Source organism: Oreochromis niloticus, linkage group LG9 (assembly GCF_001858045.2).
Source record: "Oreochromis niloticus isolate F11D_XX linkage group LG9, O_niloticus_UMD_NMBU, whole genome shotgun sequence".
NCBI lineage: Eukaryota > Metazoa > Chordata > Actinopteri > Cichliformes > Cichlidae > Oreochromis > Oreochromis niloticus.
Window position 1 is genome coordinate 2,337,743 of NC_031974.2, and position 19,704 is coordinate 2,357,446.

The window sequence follows — 19,704 nt, forward strand, 5'->3', positions numbered from 1 at the left end:
AGAAGGACAGGGGAGGAGCAGATACCTGACAGAGAAGAAGCTAGAGCAACAACAAGGCAGAGAAAGACATCAATGAAACACACAAAGGGTGACAGAGACTTAAAACAAGGGACATGGCACTATAGACAACGTAGTGGGGAAACACAGACATGGGAGGAACCTAAAGAGACAAAACTAAATACTAAAACAGAGAACACCAACAGTACTAAATGTAGCTTTAACCATAAACGCTAGGACATAATTTTACAAAAGGCATAAAATTCAACAGTGACACTCTTGTGAAAACATGTCATAATTTTTTTCTTAGTTATAAATATGCAATTATGTCCTTATTTACAACAATTTCATCGATATTTTTCACTTTTAATAAAATGACAAGAGCTATGATATATACAGAAATAGCATGTACATTGGCCTTTTTACAGTTTATTTTGAAGTTGTGCCGTGAGTAGTTCTGACCTGGTATATTTGCTGGATCGATAGCTAGCCAGCGCTTCTAGTATAGATTTTAATGAGCCAGCACAAGCCAAAGTTTACAAACTTCAGTCAAGTTTTAACAATGGATTAGCATTTTACCATTAGCCTAAATGTACATGACTGTATGGAACATATTTTACCGTCAACAGGGTGTCTTGACAGCGCGGATGATGATGAGAGTTCTTCTGTCGACGAAACAGTCTCTGCCCTCCGCTCCATCTCACTGGCAATGTCCCTCAATATGCGTGATATGCTGGACATTTTCAGGTTACAGACGGACCAGGCAAAATGCCCTGGCACAAGCACCGTTAATTTTCTAAAACATTGTGCAATGTGGCGCCTGAAGTGTGCGCATAACAGTGAATAAAGCGGGCAGCTCTCTGACCAATTAGAGAGCTCCTTACATCCCACGGTGTGGCTAATTGACTATGTGCACGTTAGCATATGCTACTTCCTGTGCAAAAACTCCTGTGGGGAGCTTTGTTTCCGGTGTCCTATTCGCGCCTTGTTTACGGTCCAAAACAAGTTAAGCAAATGAATGAATCAAGCGGCGATTTACATTTCTATAGATGTCTTGGGCATTTATGCAATATATCTGTAAATGATGTTCATCGACTTGTCGATATTTTTCCCCCGCACCTCAGAGCAAAAGAGAAGAGGGATTCAAATGTTATATTTCTCAGCTGTCCCTCGTTTATCCCGGGTGTTATGTTCTAAAAATAACCAGCGATAGGTGAAATCAAGTAGCCAATTTTATTTTTTGATGCGTGGACATCATGGACATCCAGTACTGCACTTCAGAGTCACACTGCTAGCGATCGATGCTGTACTGTACAGGAGAGACGTCACGGAGGAGATCGTCTGCAGCGATCAGGACGCAGGACACAATGTGACGTAAAAATAAGCATGAAAACTTGCACTAAAAAATCCGCAAAACAGCGAGGTGAAAGGTGAACCACATTATAACGAGGGACCACTGTAATTTTGAAGGTAAGTCACAACATACCCTTCATAGGCCGGTTCTGTCCTGGGTGTCAGACTTGAGAACCTGGAGGAGGTGTCTGAGAGGAGAATGCTAAAAAAGCTTCTTTCTATCATGGACAACCCCTCCCACCCATGCACGCCCCTATGATGGACCATCGGAGCAAACGCAGCAAAAGACTCATCGCAGATGAGAACTGACCGCCACAGGAAATCCTTTGTACCGGTGGCAATAAGACTGTTTAAACGTCAAAATCTATCATTAGATTTTTTGTGACACAACAGTGGTGAGTGTTCCCACCTTCTGCTCTTTGGAACTTAACGCAATCTTTCCGTTTTCGAGTTTTGGACATGATTTTGGAGTATATCTTCGCAGTAGCGATTTAACGCAAAGTAAAGCTACTGGAAATGTACAACCCCACATCCGGCCTCAAACCAGGAAGTTAGCATTTTCTCGTGCACATAGTCAATTTGAATGGCCTTGAGGAAGTTGTTAATTGAAGAGCTAATCCAGCAGCTAATCCCGGAGCGAACAGGAAAGGGAAATGGATTTTGAACTGCAGTTTATTAAAGTGCAACTGAAAAAAGGATTTTGAAATGCAGTTTATTAAATTGCAATTCAAAAATGAATTTACAAATGCAGAATTTATTGTACAATTCATTATTTAAGCACAGAAATTTTTATTTCGATGCGCGTGGCTCTTGTGGTCCTCCATACTCTGAGGCAGCTTTCTTGTTTCTCCAAGCTTCTTGAAGGACTTTCAAAGTTAGCTGTGGATTTAAGCATTCTTTTGTTTTGTTCTCTGTCAAGCTAGTTTATCTCACACTGCTTCAATAATTCTTATATGTGTGAAAGAATTTAGAAAACACATCGGTGCAAATTATAAGTCTATATCAAAATGTCCTCAGTTTTTGTATTTGTTGTAGGGCTGTCAACGTTAACGCGTTTATGCCATTATCACGATTAACGCAATTTACATTTTTAACGCATCCATCTTATCTGGAACGCAGAGTGGATAAACTTTGGACAAACTGCCCGAAATGCATTGACAGAGACATTTCAGGATTTTTGAGTCATCCTGCACGCCAAATTGCGTTAAAAAACATTTAATCGCGTTAATCGTGATGCCACCATTAACGTTGACAGCGCTAGTTTGTTGGTTTGTTTTCCTTTTGTTTTATTTTGCCAGTTAGTTATTAGATGCTGCTCCAGCCAGCCAGAGAATCCCCTGCTGTCCCGCCCTCTCCTTCCTGTCTGACAAGCAGCAGGCGCACCTTGCAAACGGAGGGCTTCTTTACTCCTCGCAAATAGGCGATAGAACACCGTGTCTCATGACAGTGATGTAAGCGAGTGCGACGTTTGTGACAACAGCTGTCTGCAGATCAAGAATGGATAATATATCGAGTGCCGGAGAGAGTATGAGCGTGTAGCGTTTAAAGCGTGGAAGTACCGACCTTACTTTGAGTTTTATTCCATAAAAAGTGACAAAAACATTAGTGTCTGCTGTGCGTGGGAAGAAAACTTCTTTTTACAGTGAAAAAACCCCTAAACTTCAAAGCAAGCACCGACTGCACTACCACCACATGTGAAATTCACAGAGAAACTCGCGGATTCTTCCACTGACCGCTGCGGCACACCTGCACCAGGGTAAACCTCCGCCCACCCCAGTCCTGCTTTACAGGTGAAAATAGAGCAACAGGACCGCTAGTCTTTGATTTTATTTATTTTCTGCTGTGTTTTACTTGCATCTATTTGAAAGACTGAGTGTAAACACAAAAAAATATTTTATTCTATGTGCTGGAATGTGCAGAAAATAGGTTTAAATGTTAAACAAATTTCTTCCAGTCAGAGAATGTTGCATATAATTTAATTTTTGCTTGATGCATAAAGTTAAAAGATTAAAACTAATAAAACAAATTTTAAAAAGAGACGTTTCCATTTGATTACATTTCATGTGATGGATTATGCAGAAAAAGTAGAATTGGGCTGAAAGATCTATCGCTTTATTAACTATTCAGGTTTTAAATCATGTTTTAAAAAAGTAACTAACTAATTACTTTTGAAAATAAGTAATCATTAAAGTAACGGGATTACTTTTTTGGGGAAGTAATATTCAGAGGCTATAACCTCATCCAAATCAGTGTGTTTTGTTTTCAGTAGACCCAGTTCACAACAACGTCACTGCTTATGAGAATGTGGTGATTCGGAGTCAAAATCATGTCCTTGCTGCTAAATCCAATTGAAAAGTATAATTTAATTAGGTCTTCTAATGTTGGCATGATGCACAGCAAACCTGTGGTGCAAAGTGATGAGTTTCTTTGGTCGAAAAATGCTATTTTCTCAAGTTATTCCTGGCAAATTTGCCACTTTTTTTTCATAAATTTGCCATGCTAATGCTAATATCTGAATTTCTGTTCTGCTGCACCTGCATTACCTTTGTATTCCAGTGGGGGCCCCCCATGCCCACACACTGCTCTAATTTATTTCTTAACATAGGAAATCACTTTCAAACACTTTATTGCTCCGGAAACATAGATGAAGGTATAATTTCAACTGTTTTTTGAAGTCATGATCGTTGTGCTCATTAACATTTTCACTTGATCTGAAACTGATCTGCTGTTTCCTACAGATCAGGTTGACATGTGTGTTAGAATTTGTCCATACTTATTCCTTCACACTGCAGCTTTTGTCCTCAGGTGAACAAGATGACTTGTACTCTTTGTAGTCTGTGGCCAGAAGAACAACCTTCACTTTGATGCTTTTCTGCAGAAGATAAAAACAGAAACTATCCTTATTTTAAATTGGAAGAACACACTACCATACAGAGAAAGTTTCATACAGTAGTGCTTTTTTCCATAATATTAACATAGTGTATGATGATACACGATTTCAAAACATATAAAATGAGTCATAATTATTCATCCATTGATGTGTGTGTCTACCTCTAATGTTGGGAGGTTTTGAGAGGATTTAGTTTTCATTTTAAAAAGTTAAATCAATGCAGCAACAACAAAAGCTTCCTTTTCTTTCCTTGATAAGTTTTGATTTTTTACATCAAATTTCCAGCAGATGGTGACACATTACCAGTTACAATGCAGGTCACTGATTAAGGAGGCTGACTGTGTTGTATGCTGCATTTGAAGAGGAATGAAATATATTTTTCATTTTCATACTGCAGCAGAAAAACATATAAATTATTTACATATAAATATAAATAATATAAGGGCACCCATCCTACACTGTTAAAGATTTGAAATGGTAAAAATTCCAAGTTTTTACCACGTTACATTTTACCTTTGTCATATATTTTGATAATTATATATTGATGGAGTCTTACAGAACTCTTGTAATCTTCCTTTTTTAGTCAGTTTGTGGAAACTATTCAGTTCAGTCACATTAAAGACAACATTTAGGTGTACTGAAACACTTTTATTTGTTTAACATGTTTTACTCAGTATTAAATGGATTACATCACAGTTAGAGAAAATTGGTGAAAGTTCCAGTTTCAAACAAACATTTGGAAGAAGATCTCTGCTTGAGCACTAAATAGTTAGAAATAAAGTAAAAACATAAACATTTATTTTACAGCTGTATGATCTAATGGTGAAAGTGGATAATTTTATTCAATTGTTTTAATGCTTTAACCTACCTACTTATATCTTTACACAGGAAATTACTTCCTTTCTCTGATCTGATACATGAAGTTATCATTTCTGCCTATTTTCTAACATTCTGATCACTGTGTCCATCAGTTTTTTGACTTGATCTGAATCTGATTTGCTGTTCTCAAAATCAACACACCTTTTGCCACATTTTTCAATTATTTCCTTCAGCTTAGGTTGGCATGAATTCAAAAAATCCTCCATGTTCATTTCTTCCCGATCCAGGTCGCCTCCTCGAGTGAACAGGATGACTGTTTGTTCACTAACTTTGGTCCCAAAAGCTTTTTCTAACTTTGTCAGTATGCCTCTCTCACCATCTGTAAATCTGCTCACATGCATCACGAGGAGATACACACGGGGTTCTGACTTACAAAGCTCTTTACACTTTTTTACATGTTTGTCTTTGTCAGATGATTTGAGGTCATCATCAAATATGTCTGGAGTATCAATCACACGCACATGTTTGTCATTTATCTCTGTTTCTGCCACCTGACACTCTGCAGTGACTGGCTTTGAACTGGGTTTAGACATGAAGACTTTCTTTCCAAGGATGGTGTTTCCACTGGCACTCTTTCCAGTCCCAGCCATTCCCACAAGAACAAGATTGATGTCAATGGCAGTGTGCTTTCCTGTATAGATAAACAACACTAATAATCAGAGACTAGAGACATATCTTTTTAATGGTACCTTACAAATAAATAAGTATATGAGAAATCTCTGGGTATACTATTAAAGTTAATGCAATTTAATTTAATTTAATTAAACTCATGGTAAATGAAAAGCTCTCCTTGTTAACCTTCACCTCACGATTGGTTTACCTCAGTTTTCTTCCTTTAGCCAGTTCTTCCAGTTCACTTAAAAGCTGTGGAAGGGTCCAAGACTTGAATCGATGATCTGTGAGTTCATATCCGAATGGCAGGACAACTATGAATTTTTCTTTAGGTATTTTAGTTTTGTTGCTCAGACGTTCTATCTCCTGCCATACATCATTAGCTGAAAATGTTCTCTCTACCACCAACAAACACATATCAGGGGCATGTTGCTCAAAGGATATATCCTTGACATCATCCAATTTTTTATGCACTAAAGTATATATCTCATTCTCATTTTTTTGGGTCTCTTGGCTGTTATTTCCCAGGATAGTGGTTATTAGACCTTCTGCCCAAGACTCTTCTTTGCTCAGGATGATGACTGAAATCTTTTTTTCTGTAAAAACAGTAAAAACACTATATTATTTTTTGTCTTACACCATATACAAGATTGAAACACTCCATTTAAAAAGCTATTCGCTGGATAATCCAAAATATGTTACTTTTAGTTAAACTATGCTTTTTACTAATACAAAGTAAAATAAAAGAATTTGTTACTAGTCAAACTTACCTTGAGACATGTTCCTTCACTCCAGTATAGCAAACTGCAAGAGACAAGTTGTGTGGTGTCTGCAGGCTGAGCTGTGGTCTATCTTTATCATATGAAACTGCTATGCAAATACTGGAGGTGTGTCAGCTGTGGCGCTATAAACAAGCATACCATGTCATGAACAGAAGTATTATCAGTCATCTTTCTACAGTGACAACAGTGAAGAGAAATATGGATTCATTTCCACCAGGTAAGTAGTTGCTATAATCTGCCTTGAAAAGTGTGACCAAATGCTATGAGATTCACTGAGCTGCTGATACGCTTCAGACAAGTTAAACTGAAGTTGTAAATTGTGTTTCAGGTCCTGATTTGAGGATTGTGATGATTGGAAAAACTGGTGTGGGCAAAAGTACTGTTGGAAACACCATCATGGGAGAGAAATGTTTTATATCTCGTCCAACTTCAGAATCAGTGACTAGGTCTTGTCAAAAAGGTGTGACACAATGGGGTAACAGAGTAGTTAGTGTGGTAGACACACCAGGGATCCTGGACACTAAAGTAACTGAGGACTTCATCCAAAAAGAAATTGTGCGATGTGTCGAAGTCTCCTGTCCAGGTCCTCATGTTTTCTTGCTGGTTATCCAAGTAGGTCGATTCACACGAGAAGAGAAAAACTCAGTGGAAGCCCTGCAGGAGCTGTTTGGCCCACAAGCTAACAAGTACATGATTGTGCTGTTCACCCGTGGTGGTGATCTTGGAGGCATGACCATACAGGAGTACGTACGTGAAGGCAGTGCAGATCTTCGCCGAGTCATTCAAAGCTGTGGAAACAGGTTCCACGTCTTTGACAACACCAGCAGTGATAAGAACCAGGTGGTGGAGCTGATCAAGAAGATTGATGGCATGATGGCAAGAAATGGCGGAAGATACTACACAGATGCCATGTATAGGGAGGTGGAGGCTGCACAAAGAAGGGGTCCCTTAGGAAAATTCTTATATGGATTTATTGGTGGATTGATGCAACGTATTAGAAAATTTATTGAAATCCTTGGGAAAGATTAAATAAACACGTTTTCATTGTGTTTCGGGCAGTGAATCCTTATTTAACCATGTGTCAAAATATAGCATATATTTGTTTGTCAGTGTTTCTTGTGGTGCTGATAAAATGAGTGTATAAGCATAGATTACAATAACATGCTGTGTTTCTTATCTCTTTTATATAAGGCTTTTATGTTAATTATGGCGGTGTGATATACATGAAAGCTTTAAAGAAATGTAATGTATAAACTTCACTTGCATCAGTCAAAATTGTATTTATTAAAAAACCTGTTGAAGTAAGAGTGCCCTATACATCTTATTTTTAAATAAACCTGTAAGAATTTATAGTCAAGAGACAAAATCATTCCAAATGTGAAATCTGAAACCATTCCAGATTTTCACACTGACTTACATCTAAGCCCTTTTTTCAAATTCTTTTTTAATGTCAGTGTTTTCTTTCCCTTCTTTCTTAGAAGTGAGGTGTAAAGTCAATTAACTTCTTCCAGTGGGAACTTACAGGGGTTTCATAAATATCCTAGAGGGGTTTCATACCTCTGTTCCATTTTCATTAATGATTCACATTTGTTTTCAGACCTTCGCTCATTTAACGACTCACATGATTAATAGGAGATAACCCTAAAACTTTCAGGACTATCTCCAACTGGACAACCATCATTAGGAGTTAAATACCCCTGTCAATAATTTAAGATCTAAAGAAGCTTCTTGGAAAAAAGGCAAAACATCTTCACAAACCCCCCAAAGTCCATTTCCTTTGTATTCCTCTGTAAGCAATGCTGAAACTTAAAAAAAAGAAAAGAAAAGAAAACAGGCCCTGGTGCTAGGTACAGGGTGATTAAATGATAGCTGTCAGTTCTGTCATTCCTTATATTACTGCCCTCTGCTAAGACTGGAGATGACATAATTGATTAAAGTTCATTTATTTTAATACTCGAGTGCACACATTTCTGACCTCTTATCGCTTAGATTTCTGAATCTAAAGAGTCAATGCATTTAAAGCAGGAACTGCATACCTAGCCATCAAAAGTTTGGTAAAGTTGTATCCCAAACAGAACAGAATCAACTTTTTGGGATTTACTTACCTGGATGATTGAGCATGCATCAAGACATAAAGCAACATGAGTAATGGAAAGTTTTTTAGGGTTAAAAATGACACAAGCATAACACCAAATCTGGCACATATAGTTCCATTTTATACAGCACAGTGATGAAATTCTAAACTATACATTACAGTTATCCACTTATCAGTAAAAGTGAAATTCACTTCCAAGTGTTTTTAACAAAATGTTTCACGTTTTTGTAGAATTTATCAGCAGCTGTGGAGAGATGTATTTAACTCTAGACTTTTTTATTTTCCGGTTCAAGTCCCGAGGTGTTATTCACCCCTGCTAAGATTTTCAAAGGTCATCAGCTCGATTCTCCTCCTGCTGTTGCCCTGTGGCACCCCTCCTCAGTAGTCTTTCCCTCCCCCAGGCTTGTACTTGTGGCTTCCTGTCCTGGGGGTGGGGGTTGGCTGCTCTCCTGCCCTGCACCCCAGTTCTTTGTTCCAATTCCAGGAACATCCTGTATTTGTATTATTACACCCATTAGTCCCCATTACAATATTACAAGAAAAAAATTACTTTTGCCACAAATTCTAATTTGAAGTTGCAGCTCAAACTAATATTTTATCAGCAATGCATAAATAAATTCAAAATAGATATTAAGAAGGTGACAGAGCTGAGTGACAAAAATGAAAAAGGAGATTGATAAGCAGCAGTGTTTCTCAACAGTAACTGAGTGTGGGCGAGTGTTCTCACACTCAGTTTTCACCACCAAAACCCTCATCTTCCTGTTTGTGTAGAACATCAAGCAGGCTGGTGGCTTCAGCTGACAGTTTTGCTTTTGCTTTATTCCAGTACAAAGATGCTCTTCCTGTGTTTTCTGCATGAGCAGCTAAACTAAAAAACCAACAAGAGAATGAACATGAACAGCTGCCCACATTATTTATTGTTTCATATAATAATCAGTGGTGTTGCTTTTCTGGAGACTTGATTGGTCAATAGAAAGTAATTTCCTACTTTTGATCTTTAATTTGAAACATATAACCTATGGCAATATGTCCTAATAAGAAGTGCACCACCTTCAGAATTCAGAAAACTCAGTGTTAATGCTGAAGTTACACGGATTATCCAAAATCCTGCTTCGTAGTACATGCCTATGAGCTGGATACTTAAAAACTGTCCACTACTATCTATGTTGGTCAACCCAGAGATTATTGCCTTAGGGTTTCCACAGAGTCCATAGAACCGCTTGGAGCCTCCCCTGAGACTGGTGCTACACCCAGGGCCTTTTCTGAGACTGAGGACCCTGATGGTGAATGCAGCTATTGCACAGCTTCAACCGTGGTTGATACAATCTTAAGAGGAAACTGTGTGTCCTCCGGAGCAGTTACAGTCACTGGCATCCTTTCAGTGGTCACAAACAGAACAAATGTTCAAATGTCTCAGCCTCTACTACTGGCCATCTGCCAAGCCTCCGGGAAAATTCAGACTCCATCGGTATTGTCGGCTTACAGCTATGAGACCCAAGGACTGGGATGCCAGTCCCAAGCCAAGCCCCAAGAGTTTCTTAACCCCCAGCATTGGTATCTGCCCCTACATCTTGCTTTGTGACCACGCCAAACATCAGAATATCTTTTCCACCTAGCTCCTTGGCCTTGCTAACCCCCAGAACTGTTTTGGACTTTGGGCTCCCCATTTTTCTTCTTTGTTCTGTTCTCAGCGTTTTATATTTTGAGTGCAGCATTAAAGCTGTGGTTTCAGTTTATTTCATGTCTCACGTGTTCTGCATTTGCATCTAAATCCTGGCTGCCATACAGCTTTTACATAACACTTGTCTTCAACCTTTTTTTTTTTTTTTTACAAATTATGCAAATGTCTGTTTGGAGCAAACATTTTCTTCAACCACAAATCCTGTGCTTGATATTAAGTTGTAGTTCAAATTAATATTTCATGGAGTTGGACGCCTTGAGACCGGTCTTCGTCTCGAGACCACTTTTACGTGGTCTTGTTCTTGTCTTGGTCTCGATGGACTTTGGTCTTGGTCTTGTCTCGGTCTTGCTGTCTCAGATCAACATAGTGGTCGGGAGATTTGGAGTCAACAGTATCCATGACGCACAACATAACGTTCGATAATGTGTCATGCACAAAAGCATCAGCTCTAAGAGCCGTGCTTAGAGAGTGCTTTGTAGTGAACCAGAAGAGTCGACTCTCATTGAGCGAGAGCCGTCTCCTCACTTAATTTCCTTTCACTGCTCAGCTCTCACACAGTGGCTCAGCTGTGTTCCAATCCCTCCATATTGTGGCCAATCACATGCGTGGATATATACGGTGGCCCTGAAGTGCAAACCACAAAAACAAATCACAAAACGCACAACAAATTGAAAAGCGCAACAACAAATTGAAAAGCGCAAAAACAAATTGAAAAGCGCAAAAACAAATTCACTAAACGCAAAAACAAATTGAAAAGCGCAAAAACAAATTCACTAAACGCAAAAACAAATTGAAAAACGCAAAACAAATTGAAAAACGCAAAACAAATTGAAAAGCGCAAAAACAAATTGAAAAGCGCAACAACAAATTGAAAAGCGCAACAACAAATTGAAAAGCGCAAAAACAAATTGAAAAGTGCAAAAACAAATTCACTAAACGCAAAAACAAATTGAAAAGCGCAAAAACAAATCACAAACCGCACAACAAATTGAAAAGCGCAAAAACAAATTCACTAAAAGCAAAAACAAATTGAAAAACGCAAAACAAATTGAAAAGCGCAACAACAAATTGAAAAGCGCAAAAACAAATTGAGAATCACAAAAACAAATTGAGAAGCACAATTACGTTAAGAAAACCGGAAAGGGTAGGTACCAGTCGGCAACAGGAGACATCACTGATTGGATGTCCGCGCTGTTCGTCTTTGGAACCGGAAGTTACTCTGCCTGTAGCGCATTATTTTCAAACATGAACATTAGCGGTGACCCAAACATAGCTGTCACTATTCGAGAATATTTTTGATTCAGGACATACATACGAGGTGATACTGGATATGCTCAAGTGTAATCATGACATTTCAATTAGTATGCGTACACTGAAACTACATTTAAAAGAATCTGGACTGTACAGACGAGGCAACTATTCTCCACTTCCTGAGGTGAGGCGTGCCATTTTGTCCGAGCTTCGAGGACCAGGACAATTGTTTGGATATCGGACCATGTGGCAAGTTCTCAAACAAAAACACAAGCTGCGTGTCAAGCGTGATGTAGTTATGAGGCTGTTGAGACAACTAAATCCTCAAGGAATCGCTTTGAGAACTCGAAGGAGGTTCACAAGACGCACGTATCACTCCATGGGGCCCAATTACATATGGCATGTAGATGGCTATGATAAACTGAAACCCTGTCAGGATGTATAGATGGCTTTTCAAGAAGACTGATGTGGCTTGTGTGTGGAGCAACAAACAACAACCCGGCTGTTATAGCTCACAATTATATAAACTGTGTAAAGAGTCTTGGTGTGATACCAATGAGATTACGAACAGACTTCGGGACTGAGAATGGGACTATGGCAGCAATACAGTGTACCCTCCGTCACGCGCACACGGACTATTATGCTGGATCGTCAAGCCACAGTTACGGATCATCTACTGGGAATCAGCGCATCGAGTCATGGTGGTCTTATTTCAGAAGAGGAAGGTGGGTACATTTGTGTCTGGTAGGTGTAAGCTACAGTGAAAGCTGATCAGATTGTTGTTTTTTTTACATGCATTTAAGAAAATAGAGTAGCGTCCTGCTGGACGTGTTGAAAAGTTGGATGAGATAGACGTTAACAGCCGTCACTTTATTGCAGGAACTCAAAATGGTCATTGTCAGCTGTTGTGCCGAAATGAGCATGCTTGCCTAGATTTAACGACGCCAATACAAAATGAAAAACTCAGACCAAACTCTCCACTCCTCACAATCAACACACAGAACAGAGTGAAAAGAATACAGCATTTTTAACAAGAACATTACTGCAGGGTCGCTACAATATTTATGGAAAACTAATATGCATTACTTTGTTTGACATCCATTTGTGGCATGTTTTAAATGGGACCAAAATGTAACAAACCCTATAAAATGACCAAGAACAAAGCTAAATTGATTCTTAAATATTAATTATATACCCAGGTCTCAGTTTTGGATGGACTTTTTTGGAGACCTAAGAGACTCTGGAAACTTCAATGGAAGCCACGAACGCCAATGCTTGCTGAGATTCTGCTTCACAGGGGTTCTACAGAAAGACCTGGATGAATGCAAAGACCTCTGGAACAAACACAGGATCCGGCCAAGAAGACTTGCATCGTGTCCAGGGGGGATTCCAAACAAACTCTCTCTTGCCTCACAGGTATTTGAGTTCTTAACAAAATTAACCTTTTGCATCAAACTAAATGCAAGGTGTTGTTATTGCTTAAGTTGGTTAATATATATTCATAATTTTACACATAAGTATGATAGAGCAGTTTATAACATGTCACTGCATGCGTTGATTTATATAGTTCCATATTGTCAGCAAAAAATCCTTCACTGTTCTATTTTCATTTTGCAGATATGGTTCAAGAGACTGTGGATTTGCTGTTGAGGAGAGGGAACTGGATGCGTTTCCCGAGGAGGGGCTACTGGTTGGATTGTGTGGTGATCCAAACATTGGGGAATATTTACAACAGGCTGTACAACAAAACACACTGCAGCAGCCACAAGACTGGGAATCGGCCACAGAACTGTATTTGGCCCTGAAGGACATAGCTGGGTTTTAGATACCAACTGAACTTCAGTTTGTAATGACATTTGTCAGAGTTACTCTGATGAAGACACACACGGTGTCGAAACGTTAGTTTCTTTCCTTTTTTTGCACCTAATAAAACCTTTGGACTTACTTGAGTGCTCCAGCCCTTCTGTTTTTCCTTCATTTTTTAATGTTAGTAGTGTTTCCTTTCCCTCTTGCTAAATTGAATATAATATTGTTCATAATATACAGCAACTGGCATGGATTTAAATATTAACATTTAACCACAAGGAAACATTTAAAATGTTCTTTAATAAAACCATTTACAAATAGTGTCCAGCATTTCTGTCACTTTTCCAACATACACAATATTCAGAAAAAACAACTAAATGTTTAACAATATGGAAGTTGCTTGTCACATGAATGTGTTAAGTAGTATGCCAACGGCAGCTGAACCTAACAGGGTAACTCAGTAACTGTAACTTGATGACCTTGCTGATTTAAGAACATCCAAATCCTGGAGCATTTTGAATTCCAAAGTCCATGTTGGCCTTAAAGATGCTGTATGAGTCACAGATGGGTAGCTTCAGAGTATTTGCACAGGTGTTTGAAACTGGAAAAGGCGAAACACTTAAAAACTGGATGCGTGGTGGTGGTGGTGTCATTCCTGCCGGTGGAACTGCCGTCAGCCCTGTGGCAAACATCATCAAATCTTCCAGACACACTGCTGTTGCCTTCTCTGAAAGAAGAAAGTAAACACTGTAGTACATTACAGAAAATTTATTTCCTCACCTCTCCTTTCATAAAACTATAAACAAATAAAAATGGTCATTCAAACCTTCACAATCAAGGAGATAATCTGCCCAAAAGCCAAGTGTTAGGACCTCCTTATGCCGCTTGTTGCTTCCTGCTGGGCTGAGATCTGGTCTGAACATGCTCTCCAGTTCTGAAGCAGTCAGGGCCTTGGCAGAGAAGCATAGGAGTGGGGCCAGCACACTGGAATTTTGTTGCAGTGCACTTAAAAAATTCAGACTTTCCAGTCCATCTTTAAATCTGCAAAGGATAGACAAATAACTAATAATTGGTTTATAGCTATAACTATTGCAGTCTTCTAAATTGTGTTTAAATGTCTTTACCTACTAGATCTTTCATTATAAATTTGGACAGATTTCAAATGCATAGAATCACTCATACACAAAAACAATTCATAGCGCTCAGAAATTAACTGTGACAGCAAAAAAAGAAGAGCTCATTGGGATTTTAGCATTTAAAAAAAAATAGTGCTTTCACACTGGAATAAACAAGTGTGTCAAACAAGGGATCACCTCTTTTTATAAATAACTGAAAAATTAATCATGTTGCATGACTATGATTATTATGGGTCATTGTGAACAATAAATGTATACTAAATTAGAGTTCTAGTGTCAAAAGGTTAATAGCGTGCGACAGTGGCTCAGGAATTAACTAGTTGTTCATCAGATCACTGATGCTACTGAATCAGTTTTTTCATATACATCTGAAAATGTCAGTGGCTGCTGTGATGAGCAACTGGCCATCCTGAATTTAAAAGGAGTAATGAGTTTACCGTTGAATGACACTTTGGTTTCTTTCAAGGATGTACCATCTGAGGTACTCCTCCACAAATGCTTGTTTCTCAAAAGGCTTGACGTTTCTGAGGCATCCAGCAGTTTGGAAGATTGTGCTGTTTTGCAAAATAAGATTATGCAAAGACTCCTCTGATTCAGCTTTCAGGACCTATAAAAAAAAAAAAAAAAAAAGGTTTACTGTAAGAAAACAAAATATAATTTTCACTACTTTTACGATTCATTCAAACATTGGATTAAAAAATAATCAATTTGTTATTTCACTTGTGTTGTTGGGAGTTGGAAATCCGTCCTTTCAGATTACAGAATCTACCTTGAACCTACTTTCAAGATATGATCCAACCCGGATAACTTTTATCCCGATTAAATCTTTTAAACTGGCCCCAAGTGTCTTCTAAGTAAACCCATTCCCTGAGCCTAGGTAATTTTCTACCTGATGTAAAATTTTTGTGATCTCCTCATCTTGCACATCTTCTACAGTGGCGCTGAAACTCTGATTCCCTGTGATGTGGTTGACCAGGTTCTTGGAGAGGAAATGTGGTGCTGGTCCCCCATGCACAATGGATACAGCGATCATCTTTCCTGCTAAAAAGTACTCATCTTGCCTGGCAGCTGTTATACAGGGCACATAATTATCATGGTTAATTGCTATTAAATATGCTAATGAAAAAAATACGCCAATTTTTATTAAAATTTCCATTGTAATAATTACGGAGAAAACATCCACCTCTTGAATTATATACAAGATAACGGCTCTCTGGAGGTCCATCAAAGATGGGGCGATTTCGCAGACTGCCCATAAGAAGTGTGAGGAATTCACGCCTCGGGCCACCTGTATCCAAACCTTCTTCAAAGCTGCCAGCATCATCATTAAACTTGATGAACATGTCGTAGTTGTCAGAGTATGTGCTGCGTCGAAATCCTCTAACAGCTCCATCCCATACAGCTGACCTTGATATATTGAACCTGCTGACCTTCTTGTGGTCAAGTTCCAGTGCCAAATTTGCAATAATTCCATGTGCCTGCAAATTGGTGTCTCTAAAAAAAGGGAAACTTTTTTTTTTTAAAGGTATATATACTTCTCTCATGATTGCATGATGTCTTGTATAGAACAAGATGGCGGTTAATTGGATTCAAATGTTTAAATTACTAACACAGGTTCTTCTGGGGCTCAGCAAACAGTGAATCGTTATCTAATTGCAAAGTAAAGGCGGTGGAGATTGTCTGCTGCACTGTTTTACTAATAAAATAGTTTTTTACCTGTTGTACTTCATTAGCAAGCACAAGATCCCCAGCACCCTTCCTTAGAGAACAAAGAAAAGCATTTTTGTTGTGTACTGTGAAAATATTAATTGACACTTTGAAAATATTTAAGCATCTTGATTAACAAACAAGCAATAACAAGCAATACAAGTATTATGTAGTCCATGTTCCAAAAACCATATACAGAATGAATGACAAAAGTGTATATCTCATTAATACAAAGTGTAGGCAAAAAACAGTAAAAGATTACATGTTCTTCAAATATCACTTACTCATATTCTGCTGCTTTCTGTAAAGGACTGCTTTCATGTTGAAGTTCCCATGGCTGAAACAAACAAACAAACACACGCACGCACGCGAGGACGCACACACACACACAAAATGTATTTCACATATAACTATTAACTGTTTTACTGAACTGAGGCAAATGGTGGTGGCTAAACAACAAGAAAACTCTATTAAAATTTTAAATTGTACTTACCAGTGTATCAGCAAGATCAAACTCAGAGGGCCTTTTAATAACAATCTCTGGGTCAGAGTCAGACAAGTCTGAGTTTTCTCCAACTACAAAACATGAAAACAAATTAAGCTAAGCTAACTAAATTCATACTAATGTATGAAACTTTATTTGATCATCAATAATAGATTAATACGAAAGGCATAAAGTTAGCATTTAAAACTCATGACTCAGTAGATCCAAAAATGGCTGAATTTCATGTTTCCAGGAAGAAACATAACATATACAAGCTAATTTAGGGAGCAATGGTGGCAGAGGAGTTAAAAGCCCGCCCTGTAATCAAAAGGTTGAAGGTTTTAGCCCTGCTCAGTCTGTCACAGTCGTTGTGTCCTTGGGCAAGACACTTCACCCTCCATGCCAGGTGGTGGTAGTGGGAGGGATAGGTGGCATCTGTGTACAGCAGCCTTGCTTCAATCAGTGAGTCCCAGGACAGGTGTGTCCACATTGTAGCTAATCACCAGCAGTGTGTGAATGTGTGTGGGTGAATGACTGGTTTTGTTGTGAAGTGTCTTGGGGGGGGTTGTAGAACCCTAGAAGGTGCTATATCAAATACAGGCCATTCACCATTTTAATGTAGGTATGCTATTGACTTGGGTGCTTTATGCGTAATGTTATCATTTCACAATTTCAAAATTAGCATTTGTTGAAACTAAGGGAATGTGTGTCAAAATCCAAACAAACATTAGCAGCTTACCATCTTCAAAGTCACTCTTCAAGCAGATGAAAACAGTGATTCTTTGATAAGGCTTGCCAACTTCAGCCTTATAAGCCTCAAGTGTAAATGGTCTTTGTGTTCCAGGGACAGTAATGACCTCAGTGCCATCCGGATACAGAAGAAGGAAAGGTCCATCTTTTAGATCTTTGTTAAAGTCCTTCATTTTTTTAACAGCTTGATTGAGCAGACTTGTGGCAGTAGCGTCAGGGTCTGTTGTTAGGAAAATAGTTTTTCCACGGTATGGCTTCAAACCACCCTTTTTAATGGTCATCAAGCCGACATTTATCTGTAAGGAAAAAGACATGAACAATGGGCCAAGTAGATACTAATATGACTCTAAGCAGATCTATTCAAACTTGAATATTTATTAACTGCAAAAGAGGGATCTTCCTGACAACCTAAATGTACAATTACTCGTAAACAATTGTTCTTATTCTGGATAGCTTTACTACACTGAACATTTTTTACACAACTCCCCTAAGGAATAACAAAAGAATGTCATTAGAAAATTAACCTCAACTTGTTTTCAGACAGAGCTAGCCAAACTACCTGAACCTTTCTTTTTTCCTTTTTCTTTAAGCCCTTCCTCCCTTCAGAAAACTTTTGCCTCTCTTCATTTTTCTTTTTTCTGTATTCTAAGAAGGTGCTGAAGGTTGGAGTTGGGCAGTTTGAGGTAGTCTGTGATGCTAAAGGGAAACAAAGGAAAAATGTACTACAATGTCACACATTAAAGACATTCATTCATGTGACATTCCATTGTCCACACAACACGCAAATAAGGACAACACTGAATAATCTCACTAGAAAATTTCTACCAAGGAATGACAGTGTAACTGATACTATTGACCAATACAATTCTACACCAGTAAGTTTTAATGTATAGACACATAATAGTGTTAGTTCCTAAAGTTAACCAAACATAATAAATGAACTAATTTATTATCGTTTCAGTTGTGGAAATGCTCAGAGGACTGTTCCACGAAGCAAGCTAATCCCAAAAGCCAGGCTCACTCTGAAAATCCAGGCTCGATTGCCCCAAATTCGGTTCCAGGAACGAGGCTAACCTGCAGTCTTTCTGCTCATTCATTATGCAATATGCTTGTGGACAAGTCTGGTCCGTGGCACCCTAGCTGCGAGGTTTGTTAACACTAGAACTGCCCTCAAACCTTCACTACTAGAAAGGTCTTGAGCAGTCATTTTGACACCTGCGTGCATTTTCAAATGAGCCTCGATTTTCTGAGCTAGCTTAGTGGAACAGCCCTCTGGTCTGCTATGGTCTGGAAACAGCTAACGCTAGGCTAATAAATCAATAAATAACAAACATTTTGTTATGCTTATTAACTTACTCAATGGGAGTGAAGTGTCTCCGATGCAAGATGCGTGATAAAGCCTCTCGCCACAGCCGCTGCAAAAGTTTGGTGACTCCTCAACCAGCTTTTTCCCATAGCTAGGACAAAACATTCCGCCGTTTTTCAAACGAAATGCGCTACAGGCAGAGTAACTTCCGGTTCCAAAGACGAACAGCGCGGACATCCAATCAGTGATGTCTCCTGTTGCCGACTGGTACCTACCCTTTCCGGTTTTCTTAATGTAATTGTGCTTCTCAATTTGTTTTTGTGATTCTTCTTTTGTTTTTGCGCTTTTCAATTTGTTGTTGCGCTTTTCAATTTGTTGTTGCGTTTAGTGAATTTGTTGTTGCGCTTTTCAATTTGTTTTTGCGTTTAGTGAATTTGTTTTTGCGCTTTTCAATTTGTTTTTGCGTTTAGTGAATTTGTTTTTGCGCTTTTCAATTTGTTTTTGCGCTTTTCAATTTGTTGTTGCGCTTTTCAATTTGTTGTGCGTTTTGTGAATTTGTTTTTGCGCTTTTCAATTTGTTTTTGCGTTTAGTGAATTTGTTTTTGCGCTTTTCAATTTGTTTTTGCGTTTAGTGAATTTGTTTTTGCGCTTTTCAATTTGTTTTTGCGCTTTTCAATTTGTTGTTGCGCTTTTCAATTTGTTGTGCGTTTTGTGATTTGTTTTTGTGGTTTGCACTTCAGGGCCACCGTAGATATAGGATAATATCATTACGTGAAAAACAGAGAGGGTGAGAGATGCGACAGTCAAGTGGAGCGTGCGTCTGTCCTCTAAGTGAGTGAGACAGTAGACAGCGGTGAGGAGGGCTGTGCGAGTGCATCGCAAAAACACTTAAATATGCCTGACACCCGTAAACGAAGCAGCATCTGGCTGCAGTTTGAAGACTTTTTTGTCTCTGTCTCGTCTTGGTCTCGATAC

General features: G+C 38.6%; 3 protein-coding genes and 1 long non-coding RNA gene across 5 annotated transcripts; 2 read left to right on the forward strand and 2 right to left on the reverse strand.

The window, feature by feature from the left end:
• Nucleotides 1-5,102: 5,102 nt before the first annotated feature.
• Nucleotides 5,103-5,890, reverse strand: LOC106097244 (GTPase IMAP family member 8-like). The gene is made up of 2 exons (XM_013267124.2): nucleotides 5,887-5,890; nucleotides 5,103-5,750 (listed from the first exon to the last, which is right to left on the reverse strand). The coding sequence occupies exons 1-2, from the start codon at nucleotides 5,888-5,890 to the stop codon at nucleotides 5,167-5,169; spliced, it is 588 nt and encodes a 195-aa protein (XP_013122578.1). The 3' UTR covers nucleotides 5,103-5,166.
• Nucleotides 5,891-6,599: 709 nt separating this feature from the next.
• Nucleotides 6,600-7,720, forward strand: LOC100700701 (GTPase IMAP family member 4-like). Its single transcript, XM_003459474.4, has 2 exons — nucleotides 6,600-6,730; nucleotides 6,842-7,720. Exons 1-2 carry the CDS (start codon nucleotides 6,604-6,606, stop codon nucleotides 7,540-7,542), a joined length of 828 nt encoding a protein of 275 aa, XP_003459522.2. The 5' UTR covers nucleotides 6,600-6,603; the 3' UTR covers nucleotides 7,543-7,720.
• Nucleotides 7,721-11,422: 3,702 nt separating this feature from the next.
• LOC112847878 (uncharacterized) lies at nucleotides 11,423-13,485 on the forward strand. The gene is made up of 3 exons (XR_003221716.1): nucleotides 11,423-12,265; nucleotides 12,740-12,956; nucleotides 13,158-13,485. It is a non-coding gene; the product is annotated as an uncharacterized LOC112847878 (long non-coding RNA).
• Nucleotides 13,486-13,627: 142 nt separating this feature from the next.
• Nucleotides 13,628-19,100, reverse strand: LOC109199640 (G2/M phase-specific E3 ubiquitin-protein ligase-like). Of its 2 annotated transcripts, XM_025910468.1 has the most exons (11): nucleotides 18,780-19,100; nucleotides 17,983-18,119; nucleotides 17,413-17,719; nucleotides 16,683-16,765; nucleotides 16,474-16,526; nucleotides 16,199-16,237; nucleotides 15,666-15,976; nucleotides 15,372-15,550; nucleotides 14,920-15,089; nucleotides 14,173-14,387; nucleotides 13,628-14,073 (listed from the first exon to the last, which is right to left on the reverse strand). In XM_025910468.1, the coding sequence occupies exons 1-11, from the start codon at nucleotides 18,964-18,966 to the stop codon at nucleotides 13,835-13,837; spliced, it is 1,920 nt and encodes a 639-aa protein (XP_025766253.1). In that variant the 5' UTR covers nucleotides 18,967-19,100; the 3' UTR covers nucleotides 13,628-13,834. The 2 variants fall into 2 exon arrangements, with proteins under 2 accessions (XP_025766253.1, XP_025766254.1); XM_025910469.1 differs by lacking the exon at nucleotides 17,983-18,119 and having other exon boundaries at nucleotides 18,780-19,098.
• Between the last annotated feature and the right edge of the window lie 604 nt (nucleotides 19,101-19,704).